Source organism: Wolffia australiana, chromosome 13 (assembly GCF_029677425.1).
Source record: "Wolffia australiana isolate 7733 chromosome 13, ASM2967742v1".
Lineage (NCBI taxonomy): Eukaryota > Viridiplantae > Streptophyta > Magnoliopsida > Alismatales > Araceae > Wolffia > Wolffia australiana.
The window spans coordinates 8,713,889-8,729,168 of record NC_135847.1 but is presented as its reverse complement, the minus strand read 5'-3'; the positions used below and the strand labels follow the sequence as shown (position 1 = coordinate 8,729,168).

Genomic DNA, 15,280 nt, shown 5'->3' with positions numbered 1-15,280 from the left:
TGCAAAGTACAACCAGGATGCTGACTTGCATCGCTGACTGTGTGTTTTTTATGTGGGGGACCGAGTGTTGGTGAGAATCAGGCAAGAGAGTTGATCTTCTAGGTTGGCTACACTACTACATGTTCGTAGCGACGGCCCGTTCTAGACCCTCCAACAAGTGGGCACTCTTGCATACGTCATCGAAGTCCCCCCTTTTCTTCCCTCCAACCCGGCCTTTCTAAACCCCTTCAGCATGAATGAGATTGCCGTAACCACTCCGTCGCTGATTTTGCCTGATTAGCACGAGTCAGTCAATCGTATACTACTTGGGGTAATTAACAATGCCGAGGATGATGTATCGCGGAGGTTTTTGGTGCATTAGCAGGGACGTGCAGATGCAGACAACTTTTGGATCATGGTGGATGACTCACGATGAAGGGATCTTCGTCAGCTGCCATCACTAGCTACTCAAACTTGTCAAAGCCGAATTCTTTTGACTCCGAAAGAATTGATAGAGAGCTCTAGCTCGAGATCACCACCATGCCTTCAAGGCCATTGTCACTTTTTCCATACACCCCTATCGGCTCACGTTATGCCCGAGCAGCATGCCAAAGTGTTCGTGAAGCCGGTTGGGTTTAAATAACCCGAGTAATCCATGTATGTAGTCTTCACGTTCTGATCTTCATCGGTGCCTGCTCATTCAATTCCTCATTTTACCATTTTTGTTCTCGTCGTATTCGTACTCGTCTAGTCGCTTGTCATTCTGTATTAGAGTTGATTTGTGTTTGTTTTGTGCTTTCTAAACTGTATTTTCCTTCTTTTTGTTTTTAAATTTGTTGTAGAATGGGGCCCCAAATCATAAGGGACCTATAAAGAATTCTACACAATGGGCCCATCATGGGCCTACTAAAGGCCATGATGGGAGCGCCAATACTTAAATCTGAGTTTATTTGTGGAAGTTGTTGTTCAGTTACAGATCTCACCCCCCTTGAGAGAAGGAAGAGTAAGAGGACGATGGGCAGGGAAGAAGAGAGGAGGCTTAGCAGTGAAATTAGCCCCCCCCCCCTTCCCATCACAATCTCCTGGAGAACCGCGATCGTGACCCCAAAACGGGTTCAATTTGCTGACTCCACAAACCTCCACGAAGTGTGAGAAAGTAGACCTCTCTCTCTTACTGTCGTGCGACAGCCTAGTGCAACTTGGGTAGTCTAGACCATCTCTTACCTTGGACTGGCCAAGGTGGGTCACGAAGGTGCCCGAGCGATGGGAGAATATTTTTCATAGTGTCCTTGAACAACCGACGAGGATCGATTGACATGGGATATACGAAGAAGCAACCCACTGCAATGCGGACTGCCCCACTACCATGAAGAACACGGGCGGGGCTCGGAGGCATAGTCAACCGCTCATCGTACGTTTGTGCTCAAATAGTAAACAAGCCATCCATTTTGATGTGCTAGGAGGACAAAGGAACCAGCGCCATGCCATTCACGTTCAGCATGTCAGAGTTCCTGTGGTGAACCCCTGACATGGCCGCCTATGTGTTTGATCAGCATTAGCAGGTAATTAGAGCATTGATCTGCATCGGCATACAGGGTACATCAGGTTGCGCTTCACGCCTGACCCCTCCCCCCCCCCACCCCCTTTGTAGACCAATGGAGTTCTCTGGTCGCTGAAGTTGGCACACCCACGACCACGTGAGTCAGTTAATCTGGGTTTCTCGTGTCACGATCAACGAGATCTACCAACCACAAACCTGGGTGCCACTACCGACGCTTGTGCTCTTTTGTTGAGGTGCAAACTGTTGCCTATCCCGCAAGTCACCAAACCTTGCAACCTGACCGCGTACCAAACCATCCTGCTTATCTTCCTTCCACGTCATCCTCTGACCATCCCTCACATCGCTCATGCGCTCTTTGCCAATCGAGCCATGCCGTTCCCCTCTAGTGCCTCTTCACCCACCGCTCGCACTAGTTGCCACATTTGACGAAGAACTGGCCCTACGTGTTGCACGCCAACGAGGCACGTCATCTTCTGCCATTCCTTACATGATCCTTTTGTAGTATATTTTTGAACTACCTCCACCACGCTCGGGCTAGATAGGTGAGAGACGAAAATAAAGAGAAAACTACGATTAATTGAGTGTCCCTATCGGTACATATGAGCATGTTGGTTACATGTGGGCCCCTACGGATTGATTCCGTTCAGCGCCATTGTCCCCATCGTCCCCTTCGACGAGGCTCAAGAGACGACCGTTGCTGTCACCTGGCACCCTACGACCCATTCGAAACTCAGAGTTCAGTATCTCCAACGAGTGAAGGCTGTCATGTACGACACAGAGGACACATTCATTTGCATCGTAGTTACATATACCATGTTTAGGCTTTATGTAATCGTTAGACGACGACACCGTCGATCTCCAACATCACTATCTAGGTACCGAGCCATCAATTTGGTAATGACCAGATTACATCCTTGAAACCATTCAGCATTATTGAAGATAAATTTAGTGTTGACGTTGTTCTAAGGGCGCATCTGCACCTGAACAGGAGTGTAGAGACCATAATTTTGCTTGGTCCTTTTGGCCCTAGAGCTGATCAAGCAATAAAAGACAATCTTTCGGAGATCCCTCTTGAAGGAGGGCCAATACAACTTGTACTCTAAGGCATGGATGGTCTCGTTGACACTAAAATGTCCGCTTAGACAACTTGTGTTGGTTTCCCATAGAAGCAAGTTTAGTAGCAAAGTGAAAGGCACACACAATCGTTTCCCGTGGAACAGGTGATTGTCCAAGATATAACAATCTTGGTATTCAGACTTTGGCCGGTCATAAACAGCATTCACTATCTTCCCAAAGTCGGGGGGGTCGACATAATCCTCCATGACTTGCCCATGCCCCAGAAGTTGTGTCCTCGTCATGTTGAGGACGAGTGGGCTCCAGCTAAGGGCATCAAATATGGCATTGTCTTTCCCCTTCTTATGCCAACTAGCGAACGTGTAGTCCTGCGAGTACACAATCCAACGAGCATGGTGCTGAACTTCTTCTTGTTATGAAAGGGGCTTAATACACTCTGAACATAACCTAGGATGAGTTCCTTTAGATGGAGATAATTCAGCCAATGTCGAAGCAATGAGATGAGGGTGTGGAATTCACAATTGTAATTGTCGTACAGACGCATCATGTCATTCAGCTACCTACTTAAGTACTCCATGGGGTGTCCGCCCTAGCTAAGGACACCATGAATACCCACACACAAGGTGTCACATGCGACTTTAAAGACCATGTTAATTTTTGGCAAGAGTAACATGGCGGGTGGGTCAAGCGGCGCTTAACCTCCTCGAAGGCCTTGTTATCAGCCTTCGTCCAATTCAACTTATCTAGTCTGGTAAGATCAGAGATGGGCACAATGATGCCACTGAATCAAGGGACAAATCTTTGGGGTTCTAGTGGCCTATATCTGGATGAAGATGATGATTCCATCTAGCGGAAGACACCTAACAGAATTAAAAGGCACTAATAAAGTCATTGAAATGGAGTACCTTTGAATGGATTGCATCTCTGATTTCTTGGATCCCATAGCAAAACAAGTCGAGCTACACAAGAGGGCACCCTCTAGATGTATCCACTTAGTCCTCAGCATGTTGTATCTCGCCTTTCCCTTAAAGAGCACCGTTCTATCTCCTTTTCACACAATGTCTTTGGTGTCTCAAGTGTGAGGACCACTTATAGAACCCTAGCGTGAATAAACCTGATTGAAAGTTCAATATAGTACCATTCAGGGATTCATAGGAATCAATTCAGTGAACTCTTTCCCCTAAAGAACCTCCACTATCTATCCTTAGTGTATACACACTAATGGCTACGCGAACAGCCATACTCATCATAGGTAGGGTTTGATGGTCCCAGTCTGGTCCGTACTTTAGCAAGGACCTAAACATTACTAAGGATTTGTCCGGTTCTGATCTGGTCTTGTCCGTTACCAATCAGGTCCTGGTATAGTCATGTTGACTAATCAGAGTGCAAGATTAAGAAACCGAGAAAAAAATTGGTATGGACTTCTCATGAAATCAAAATTTTATTGCAAACTCACTAGTAAAGCCCATGTTAAACAATAAACAAAAGAATAAATAAGACAAGGAAAGGAAAATAATGTTAAAATAATAATCATTGATAAATTAAAAAAATTAAACAAGAATAAAGGGAGAAGAAATGGAAGAAGGCAAAAATCAAAATAAATAAATAAGAAAATCAGGAGAAAGAGGAAGAGGGAAGACGGTAATGAAGAAGAAAAAGTAAAAAAGACTATAAAGGAGAAGACTTAGAGAGTGGGAGAGAGAGAAGGGGAGAGACTGAAGAGAGTGTGGGAGAGAGAGAGAGAGAGCAGGAGAGAAAGAAGAGAGCATGCAAGATAGAGAGAATGGGAGAGAAAGAAGATAGCGTGCAAGAGATAGAGAGAGAGAACATGACAGAAAGAAGAGAGCATGCTAGAGAGAGAGGATGAGAAAGAAAGAAGAGAGTGTGCGAGATGGGGAGAGAACCAGATAGAGAATGTTAAAGTAGGAGGAAAGTAAGCGAGAGAGAGAGAAAGGGAGAGAGGAGAGCTTGCGAGAGACGGAGACCAGTAGAGAGAGAGAAGAGCTTGTGAGAGAGAGAGAATTGGAGAAAGTGAAGAGTGCGTGGGAGAGAGATAAAGGGAGAGAGAGAGAAGAGATCGTGAGAGGGAGAGAGAATGGGGGAGAGAATGAAAGTGTGGGAGAGAGATAAAAGAGTGGGAGAGAAAGATAGAAAGGGAGAGAGAAGAGAGTGTGCGAGAGAGAGAGCGTGAGAGAGAGAGAACGCGAGAGAGAGAATAGAGCATGTGAGAGAGAGAGGACGGAGAGAGAGGAGAGCTTGTGAGACAAAGAATGGGAGAGAGAGAATATAGTGTGCAAGATAGTGGGAAGGGGAGAGAGAGCGTGAACTGACGATAGAGAAGAGACTGAGAGAGAGAGAGAGAGAGCGAGAGAGAGAGAGAGAGAGAGAGAGAGAGAGAATGGGAGAGAGATAAGGAAACATGAGAGAGACAGAGACACATAGAGAGAAGGAGAGAGAGAGAGCGTGAGAAATAGAAGAGAGCATGCAAGATAGAGAGGAGAGTGAGATATATAGAGAGAGAGAATGGGAGAGAGAGAAGAGAGTGTGCAAGAGAGAGAGTGTGTGTGAGAGATAGAGAAAGAGAGAAAGAGAAAGAGAGAGAGAGAGATAGAGAGAGAACGGGAGGGAGAGAGTACGCAAGAGAGATCAAGCGAGAGAAAGAGACAGCGTGAGAGGGAGAGCATGATATAAAAAGTGAGAGAGGGGATAGGAAAAAATTGAGCGAGTCAGAGGAAGAACTAGGGCGAGGTGATCAATGAGGAGAGGGAGCACAACCAAGTAGAGGGGGGGAAGTGCGAACGATGGGAGAAGGCGGGCGGGGAGAACACGACCAGGGGGAGGGGGGCCCCAAAAAATATTATTCTATATTTATTATTTAATATTTTCTCAGTTTGGTTTGACCATTAGACCAGATCTAGCCCGACCAACCAGTCCTCTCCACAATGGTGCACCAGCGGTCTCAGTTCGGTCCAGTCTGACGGGTCCTCTGTCCAAATGTCAAAGCCTAATCATAAGGGTGAGGCTAGATAGTTCTATTCTACCAGGGTATTGAGGTTCTTCTGATGTATTATTGGAATAGGACCATTTAAAACACATGCTTAAAGACTAGTGATCTCCGTATTACAATCACGTGATAATTGGCTGGGTTAGATCATGTCTTCAAGGACTTCATTATAAGCATCACTTGTGCATAATGAACAAGTTATATGAATGAACATGGAATGAGACATGGAATGTGTAATTGGCTTGTGGGCTACATATATTTCCATCAATATCCCACTTGGAAAAAGCCAATCACTCTTAGTGAACAAACGTATTGTTTTCAAGTGATGCTCGAAATACATTGAGTTCATGGCCCCCTATGTCAATGGAACACTTCCATTAGTGTAATCCCCTATTAAAGATGATCTTCCTTAACAAGTGAAGTGTCTTAAGTAGTTGTCTAATTTCAAATGAGACATAGACTATTTCACTTGTGCAATTACACCACTTGGGTCGCACAACAATGGAATAGGGTTTATGATCACATATAAATCCAGGGTTAGTGAAGAACACTTCAATCACTCTCTATTATTTTGTGACTTCAACTACAGGGACACACTCCTTTTCTCATTGCATATTCTCAAGTTAACCTATGCGGAAACTTTCCAACAGACTATAATTCCATAATGTATAAGTAGTCTCAAAATGTAGACTTTCTATTATTTGAACATCATTGAAAACTCAACTTTTTGTCATCCTTGAGTTTCAATCCATCTTTCCATGAACTAAAATATTTTATTTTGTCTTCTCAATCAATTAAGAACATATCTAATATTGTTTTAGTGCTCATAACAATTAGACCTTTGCCCATTTTAGGCCTCATGCACATAACGATTTACATGACTAATCTAATTATCATTGAACAATGAACCTCTCTCAGAGTTCACCATACCAAAACACCTTCTGGTGATTATATCTATGTTTATGGATTTGGAGAATACTGATAAATTTATTGACATATCTACATATATCTGTATTCTTAATACATAGGTTACTTCTCCTAAATCCCTTTAGGGCGAAGATATTTGACAGTCATTCTTTTATCAAACATAATATTCTTACATAATTGCCAATGATTAGAATGTACTCTACATAATGAACATGATAATTATGATTGTATTTGTGCTTCCACCAGCCTTCATGTATGCTCACATGGCTTGTTCTTAATTATGAATGAAGACATGGGATCTGATCACATTAAATCAATTAAATAGCTCAAAGATCAAAAAAAGTAATGACATTAAATCAGTGAACATTAAAAATTCATAACAATCATGAAACAAAACAAGAAACTACCATTTAAAAAAATTTAAATGGTTATATGAATTTTATTGAATGTAATAATTTAGCTCTTAAAGTATCTTATTCAGTTATTAGAAAAACAACTCGTGCCTAAGTGGCACGGGTGATAAGTCCAAAATGAGTCATGTAATTGGACATATTTTAAAGGCATTTTGGGATCAGTTCATGTGTATTTCACCCTATTTCATGAAATATTGCATGTTATGCACTAAATAGAACAAATGATGAAAATGATGCATTTTAATATCATTTTTATGCATATTATACGATTTAAATATTGTTTTGTTGAAATATACATCTAATACCTATTTAATTTTCTCATGTTCTATTTAGTATATTGACTATGAAATTTTAGTGGAAAATTCTGTATTAAATTTGAAGAAAGAAAGAGGGAAGTATTATTGAGAAAAAAAATAAAGATAAAAAGGGTTTTTATGGGCCGGCTTAGGAGCAACCCAAGGACCAGGCCTCAAGCCGGCAGCCAGGGCCAGCGAGCGCAATGCACTCAAGCCAGCCCCAAGTGCTGGCGAGACCAGTGCACAAGGAGCCTAGAGTACAGCAGGCCCATTATCAAGCTTGCACAGGCCCATAGCGATCTCGCAAGAGAGCTATATTTTTCAGCTTAATTCAATAACTAAAAGATACTGAAATTTATATACTGTTTGATATTTTCAAATTTTACAATATGGGATTGCAAAATCTCACTTGCAAACAGAATCGCATCGGGCCCGGCCGTTGGGGAGTATTGATCGTGACCCAACGGGCCACGATCTTAAAGGAAACAAGAAGAAAATGATACCGGGGTTTGAGCCAAACCGGCCCAAAACACGTACCATTTCAGGATTTTTTTAAGAGGATCAAGATCTTAGCCGTCCGATCTTCCCAAGGAAAATCAGACGGTAGGATCAACCTCTTACTATCTAACCTTTTAATTTAGATGTCGTAGGCCCCTTATTGGCCGGGTTAGCTAACGAGGATCACGAGACCCATGGGGAATGAATCAGAAAAGGTGACGTGGATAAATGTCTGACAAAGCTGGCTGATGGGGCGCTGACAGGGCAGGAGTAGGGGCACACCATACGAATGGTCCACGGCTGAAATTAAGAGGATTAGACACTATAAAGAGGATCAGACGGCCAGAGGCAGTTCTGTCCATTCGTCCCCCTAGCCGTCGACGCCAACAGCCAGAGCTCGTTTTGGCCTACGAAGGGGGGACCATCAGGCCATCCAATGGCCTGGGAGGACCCCCAGGGTCATCCCCCTCCATCAGATGGCCCATGGGATCCCTCCCAGGCCATTGAAGAGACCTCGAAGCCTCCAATTGGGGCATCTCCAGGCGCAGGACAAGAGGGATGGCGGAGGACTCTTGCAGGTGACCCACGGCCTGGTGAGGCCCCATGACACACCTCAAAGGCTCGAAGGACTCTCGAGAAGATCTCGAAGGTCAGAGGGAAGCTTGACGATGGCGAGTAGGTGAATGACCAAAGGGAAGCTTGACGATGGCGAGATTTGAACTTCGTAGATTATCCCTATACATCCGTTTTGATCTTAACGGGAAGTTTTATTCAACATTTCATCATATAATTGCGTGTACGATTCATTTTGATTCGTATATTTCTTCGGGGGCATTTCATGGAACACCTAGTGTGTTCGATCAACATTATTTGATTTAACAATGTTGTATCCCACTCAACCTTATAAAAACATCAAAAAAATATATCCCGCCTTCTTTTGAGCATTCTGTTGACACCTTACGGACAATCGACAAAAGTAACTCTCTTTTCTTCTCTTTATCACTATTCAGAGTCTATCGGGCATTCTGTCAAACACCTCACAGGCGTTCGACAGAAACACCCTCTCTTCTTTACAAAATCTTTAGAAAACATATAAAAAACTTACTACTAAGTAAATAGCTCCTCGTCTACCCTCCTCAGGGGCATTTGGTTGAACACCTCTCAGGTGTTCGACTAAATCTACCTGTATTTCACTAAATCAATTATAAGAAAACTGTAAAAACTACATAAATCATACAAAACAACTAAAACTACCTATATAATTCTGTGATAACAATCTTACTATTATAAGTAGTTTTCTATAAGTCTAATCTATTCTATAGTCATATAAAAACTTCTTAACTTCTATTATTGTCATCTACATCTTCCTAATTTCTCTCTGATGATTATCAATACGTCCTCAAATGTTTAGACTTTTTGAGCATAAAAGCATCAATTGAATCCATCTAATTCATGTTGGTTGCCATCCATATGCATTGTTTTATAAATTTACTAACCCCACTTGATTCTTTGAATCAAGTGGATTATATCTCACAATTTTGATTAATGAGTTCAGAAATAGATTAAGGCAGCCAAAGGAAGACGAAATGGAACAGGGGGAGCTGGCGAGAAATCAGGAAGAAGAAAATTGCAAAAATGCCCCCGGGGCATGTTTTAAGAGAAACCTATAAATACTCTCTAAAGAGTTCATTGTAGGTTGTCCAGAATTCCTCTCTAAGGAGACTAGGGCTTGGAGAAGAAGGTGTTCTGCAGACCCTCCAATAGCTGATGAGCCATTGGAGCTGGGAGGAGAAGCAAGCTGAAGCATACCTGCTCAAGAAGATCGCCAACCCGCCGGATAGGACGTGACACGAGGTTGGAGTGACTGAGATGGTTCAGGATTGTTCTCTTCTCCCTCTTAGACAATCCAAGTTGACCTGGAAACATTCCTCATGATCTTCCAGCATTCTTCAACTGAGGTTGTTTGTGTTTCAATCAATCTGAAATTTTCTTTTTTAGAAATCTCCATCTTTTACTTCCATTGCGTTTGATTTCATCAACTCCTGATATACTCCATTAGTTGCTACTCCGCACAAACCTCCCCAAGGTCGAGCTCAGCTGAAGCAGAACACAACCTAGTTGTGTTCAGTAGAGCAACGCCCTGCAGAGTTTGTGTGCAGCAAGGCCAGGATCACCCAGGCCGAGTGCCCTTCCCTGAGCGCAGGAAACCCCGCGCGCATGGGTAAACCCCGCACACAGGAAGTGCCTCGCGCGCAGCCTCAAGGCCGCGCGCAGGCAAAACCCGTGCACAGAAAGCGCCTCGCGCGCAGCCTCAAGGCCGCGCACAGGGTTAACCTAGCGTGCAGCTGCTGCTGTGCACAGGCCTTGGCCGCGTGTAGCGGACGCCGTGCAGGGTGCAACTGAGAGCAAGAGTGCCAGGTGTTTGCCCTTTTGCTTCTTCCACTAGCGTAAACCTGAGAGAAAGCCGGTCATCAGTAAATAGTCAATTTATGTGAACTACCTTGAGAAAGAAATTCCTATTCTGTTGAGAGGCTATTGTTACCATCCACTCCAACGAAACTAATTGGATTTTTACTGAAGATTATTTCTTTTGATTATTAAAACTGAAGATCTCAAACCGATAAACTAGAGTAACTGGAAAAGAAATACTGCTGTTTTCCATGCTCTCTGAGGTTCGACCCTTACTTGCCCTAAGTAGTGAGGTTATCAATTTGTTGCATAAGCCCAATCCTCACATGATTTAACTGCTAAATAACCAGTAAAAAACTATCTAATATTGAGCTTATCAACTGGCGCCGTTGCCGGGGAGCACGGTATTACAGTAGTATTTTCTTTTCTCTCTTTTCAGTTATTGTCTATTCATTCTCCTAAAGCTGCAGGACTTGAAAATCCTCAGCTTACTGTCTTTCTAACTTTTTGCTGAAGTTCTATGGTAGTGACACGTTCAAAGGCTGGTGAGAAGTATGCAGAGAATGTTGCGAGAGACGCAACTCCAGAATCTACAGTCTTAGAACCTGAAAATCAGCAGGAAACCATGGCAGAAGAAGGACACCACCAGCAGGAGAGAAGGAGAACTATACTGGACAGGTCAACACCCTCCGGAAGCCTACGGCAAATGGATGTGAACCTGAACATAGGTGAGGGTGTCATGTTCAGGTATGACAATGCGTTGATACACTCTCTACCTGAATTTAATGGATTACCTGCTCAAAACCCTCTAGAATTTATTGATGATTTCCACATTAGATGCTCATCCCAAAATGTTCCCGGTTTATCTACAGAAATGTTAAAAATGAAATATTTTCCTTTGACATTAAAAGACAAATCATTTTCCTGGTATCGTAATTTAGGAATCACTTTTACTACTTGGGAAGAGATGTAGGGAAAATTTCTGCAGAAATTTTACCCTCTCTCTAAAACAAATTTCTATCGAAGAGAAATCCACAATTTCCATCCCCATGAAGGTGAGGCTTTTAGTGAATCATGGGAGAGGTTCAATGACTTGCTGAGGAAATGCCCTCATCATGGAATTGAACACTGTCAGTTAGCCCAGATTTTCTATGAATCTTTATCAGATTTCATGAAAAATAAGGTTAACTTAGCCTCCGGGGGAACATTTTATACTGCATATGAAGACGAAGTGTTTGATATTTCGGAGAGAGTTGCAGAAACTGATTTGCAGGAGATTGGAACGAACCAAAATGGGAGAAACCTGCAGCCCAAGAGGGCAGGAATTCTGTAGGTCAATGCTAAGGAGGGAGAGCTGCAAGCAGGAATAAGGGAAACCAACCAGAAATTGGAGGAGCTCACCTCCACCTTGAAGAACGTCTTTCTAGGTAACCCGCCCATTGTTAAAGCTAAAATCTGCTCTCTCTGTTTCAGCAGAGATCATGAAGATGGGGCCTGCCAAGCCATTGAAGAAGAGGTGAAAGCTTTCAACCAACAACAGCCATGGGCAGGACAGAGAAAGACGAACTATCAAAACGGAGAGAGCTTCCACCAAGGGAGCAAGCCTGCAGCTCAACCTCCATTCCAACAAAGACCACAGTTCCAGTCTAGGCCTCAGCAGTAATATCAGGTCCCATCTCAGACCCAACCTGATTTCTCTACACTAACCCCTGTCATTTCAGACATGATAGAGAAGCAAAATCAGAAGTTGCGGGCGGAGATGGAGATGTGGATGCAAGTAATGATGGAATTCCAGACGAAGCAGATGCTGGAATCCCAGTAGCAAATGAGGAAGCTGCTGGAGAGCTTCAGGCCTGGATCTTCTGAGCACCAAGGTACACCTACAGAACCTCCTTGCACATCTCATAGATTTCCCACTAAGCCTATGATAAACCCATGCAACTTACACCATGTACAACATTCAACTCATGATGAAATGAAGGAGGAAGATCCTGAAGTTCTAGCAATCTCAAAATTGAGAAATGGAAATCACGAGTCCTGTAGGGACATATGCCTTTAGGCGTATGCCTTTCGGGTTATGCAGTGCACCCGCCACATTCCAACGATGCATGAATGCACTCTTCTCCGATCTAGTGGGAGAATGCTTAGAAATATTTATGGATGATTTTTCTGTATTTGGATCCACCTTTGAAAACTGCCTCCTAAGCCTCACCAAAGTATTAAAGAGATGCGTTGAATCCAACCTCGTCCTAAGTTGGGAAAAATCTCATTTCATGGTGCAGGAGGGAGTAGTGCTGGGCCACATGGTAAGCAGCCGTGGTTTGGAAGTGGACAAGGCCAAGATCAAAATCATCCAGGACCTTCCACCTCTCTCCAACCAACCTAAAAACCCTTAGGCGTTTCCTCGGCCATGCGGATTTCTATAGACGTTTTATTTTAGACTTTGCTAAAATTTCTAAGCCTCTCACGAATATTTTATCGTCTAAGAATAATGTTTTTGAACTAACACTAGAAGCTAAAAATGCATTATATATGTTGAAATAAGCTTTGGTGAATGCGCCTACCTTGCAAGGGCCCGATTGGACCCTTCCCTTTGAACTAATGTGTGATGCTTCTGATTTTGCTGTAGGAGTAGTGTTAGGTAAACGAGTTGAGAAGAAACCCGTGGTCATCTACTACGCCAACAGAACCTTAGTTGATGCGCAACTGAACTACACTACCACTGAGAATGAATTGTTGGCGATTATTTTTGCTTTAGAAAAATTTAGGTCTTACTTATTAGGTAGCAAAATTACCATTTTTTCTGATCATGCAGCTATTAGATATTTGTTAGCAAAGAAGGAGGCTAAACCTAGACTCATTAGATGGGTGCTTTTACTACAAGAATTTGATTTAGAGATTATAGACAAGACAGGGTGTGAGAACGTAGTTGCAGATTACCTCTCTAGGATAGTAAGCGGCCCACCTGAATTGGTAAATGATGCATTTCCTGACGAGCATGTTCTAACCGCACAAGAAACATCGGTTCCTTGGTATGCACATATTGTTAACTTTCTTGTTGCAGGAAAAATTTCTACAGGTTGGACATCTCACGAGAGGAAGAAGCTGTTGAATGATGCAAGGTTTTACTTTTGGGAAGACCCAGAGTTATTTCACCAAGGGCAGGATCAAATCTTGAGGCGATGCGTCCCCGAAAGTGAGCAGCGAAGCATCTTGGAATTCTGCCATGCAAAACAAGGAGGAGGGCACTACTCAGCTAAGGTAACTGCTCATAAAATAGTCGAATCTGGTTTTTTCTGGCCGACGTTATTTCAAGTTGCCCAAAAATTTTATAATACCTGCCTAGCTTGCCAAGCTTCCATTAACATGCACAAGAAAGATCGTATGCCTCTACAACCCATCCTAGAAGTAGAAATCTTTGATTTGTGGGGAATTGATTTTAGGGTCCTTTTCCTAACTCTCATGGATACGAATATAGCTTGATGGCAGTCGACTATGTATCCAAATGGGTAGAAGCCATTCCCACCAAAACCAATGATAGTAAAGTAGTGATCAATTTTATAGAGAAAAATATGTTTTATAGATATGGATGCCCTCGAGCCATTATTAGTGATGGAGGTTCTCATTTCACAAATTACAACTTTAGAACTCTCCTTAAGAAGTTTGGTGTCCATCATCGAGTCACTACTCCGTATCATCCTCAAGCCAATGGTCAAGTGGAACTGTGCAATAGGGAAGTCAAGAAAATCTTGAAGATAGTGCGTCCTGATGGCAAGGATTGTTCTAGGAAACTAGACGAGGTATTATGGGCCTATAGAACAGCCTACAAAACCCCTCTAGGATTGTCCCCATTTCGACTTATCTTTGGGAAAGCATGCCACCTACCTCTTGAGTTAGAACACAAGGGCCTTTGGGCCATTAGAAAACTCAATTTGGATTTAGATCAAGCCGGCAAACAAAGACTTCTTTAGTTGAATGAATGGGAAGAACTACGAAATGAGGCTTATGAAAATTCAAGGATTTATAAAGCCAAAATGAAAATGTTTCATGATAAAAGCTTGAGGAGAAGAGCCTTTGTAGAAAACCAGAAAGTGTGGCTTTACAACTCTAGGTTAAAACTCTTTCCAGGAAAATTGAAAACTAGGTGGGATGGCCCCTTCATTGTTCAAAAAGTTTTTGAGAACGGAGCTGTCACAATTCTAGATCCTACGTCTCAAAAACAATTCACTGTTAATGGACAAAGGCTCAAACCTTATTTAGAAGAGGAAGATCTACAAGGCCCCGTGAATATCCCTCTAGAGAAACCACCGAATGATAGCAGCATGATCTGACTAGTATCTTTGTTTGTTTCCTTCTTTTACATATCTTGTTATTCCGTTGTGCCTTTGTTTTCTTCATTTTTGTTTGCGTCGTCATGTGCAGCCGTCCCTCTCCTAGCTCACCTACACCGCAAGTGGACAACTCAAACGCCGGTCGCCGCTCTCCATCTCCTGGTTTGGTCTCTATTTCCCTTACTCCATTTTACTTCTCGTCATGTAGGAACATGCCTTTTTATGAAGGGGGGGGGAATAACGTCGCATGCATAACTACTCTGTCATCCATCAAATTTTTTTTCGTTTTGCATCAACCAAACTATGGATATTCGATGATCTTAAGCGATACTCACACAATGATAAGCACGACAATAGGGCTCTTTTAAAGGGTGTTAGAGTGGAAAGACTGGCCATTTAGGGGACCCTAGGTGAAATAGGCCTACCTGGGTGCAAAAATGATTCTTACTATCCACAATTCACACATCTTATCCCCATATCTCTCTCATCTTGCCATCCACCTCGGGTTGAGTTAGCACTTACATGCATGAAATTTTTAGCTTTAGTGGAGAGTAGGGCGAGTGTTGGCTCAATGGCACTATTATTATTGACGTGAGTGAAGCTCCCTGAACCAAGAGGGATACAAAACCTCTTCGGGGGAATAAGCTGCCGGTCTATTAAGGACGGCACATGTGTAGTGGATAAGCGCCATCAAAGTGCAAAGTATAAGCTGCATTGAGCAAAACAAGCATAGGCTTGCATCATTGAAATTAAAGTTGATTGTCATCAAAAAATGACCAACACGCAAC

At 42.9% G+C, this 15,280-nt stretch overlaps 1 protein-coding gene and 1 pseudogene across 1 annotated transcript; both read right to left on the bottom strand.

Moving 5' to 3' along the window:
• Positions 1-2,502: 2,502 nt before the first annotated feature.
• On the bottom strand, positions 2,503-2,898 carry LOC144710890 (uncharacterized). The gene has a single exon (XM_078584731.1). It carries the CDS (start codon positions 2,896-2,898, stop codon positions 2,503-2,505), a length of 396 nt encoding a protein of 131 aa, XP_078440857.1.
• Positions 2,899-11,204: 8,306 nt separating this feature from the next.
• LOC144711554 (small nucleolar RNA R71) lies at positions 11,205-11,283 on the bottom strand (annotated as a pseudogene).
• Positions 11,284-15,280: the final 3,997 nt, after the last annotated feature.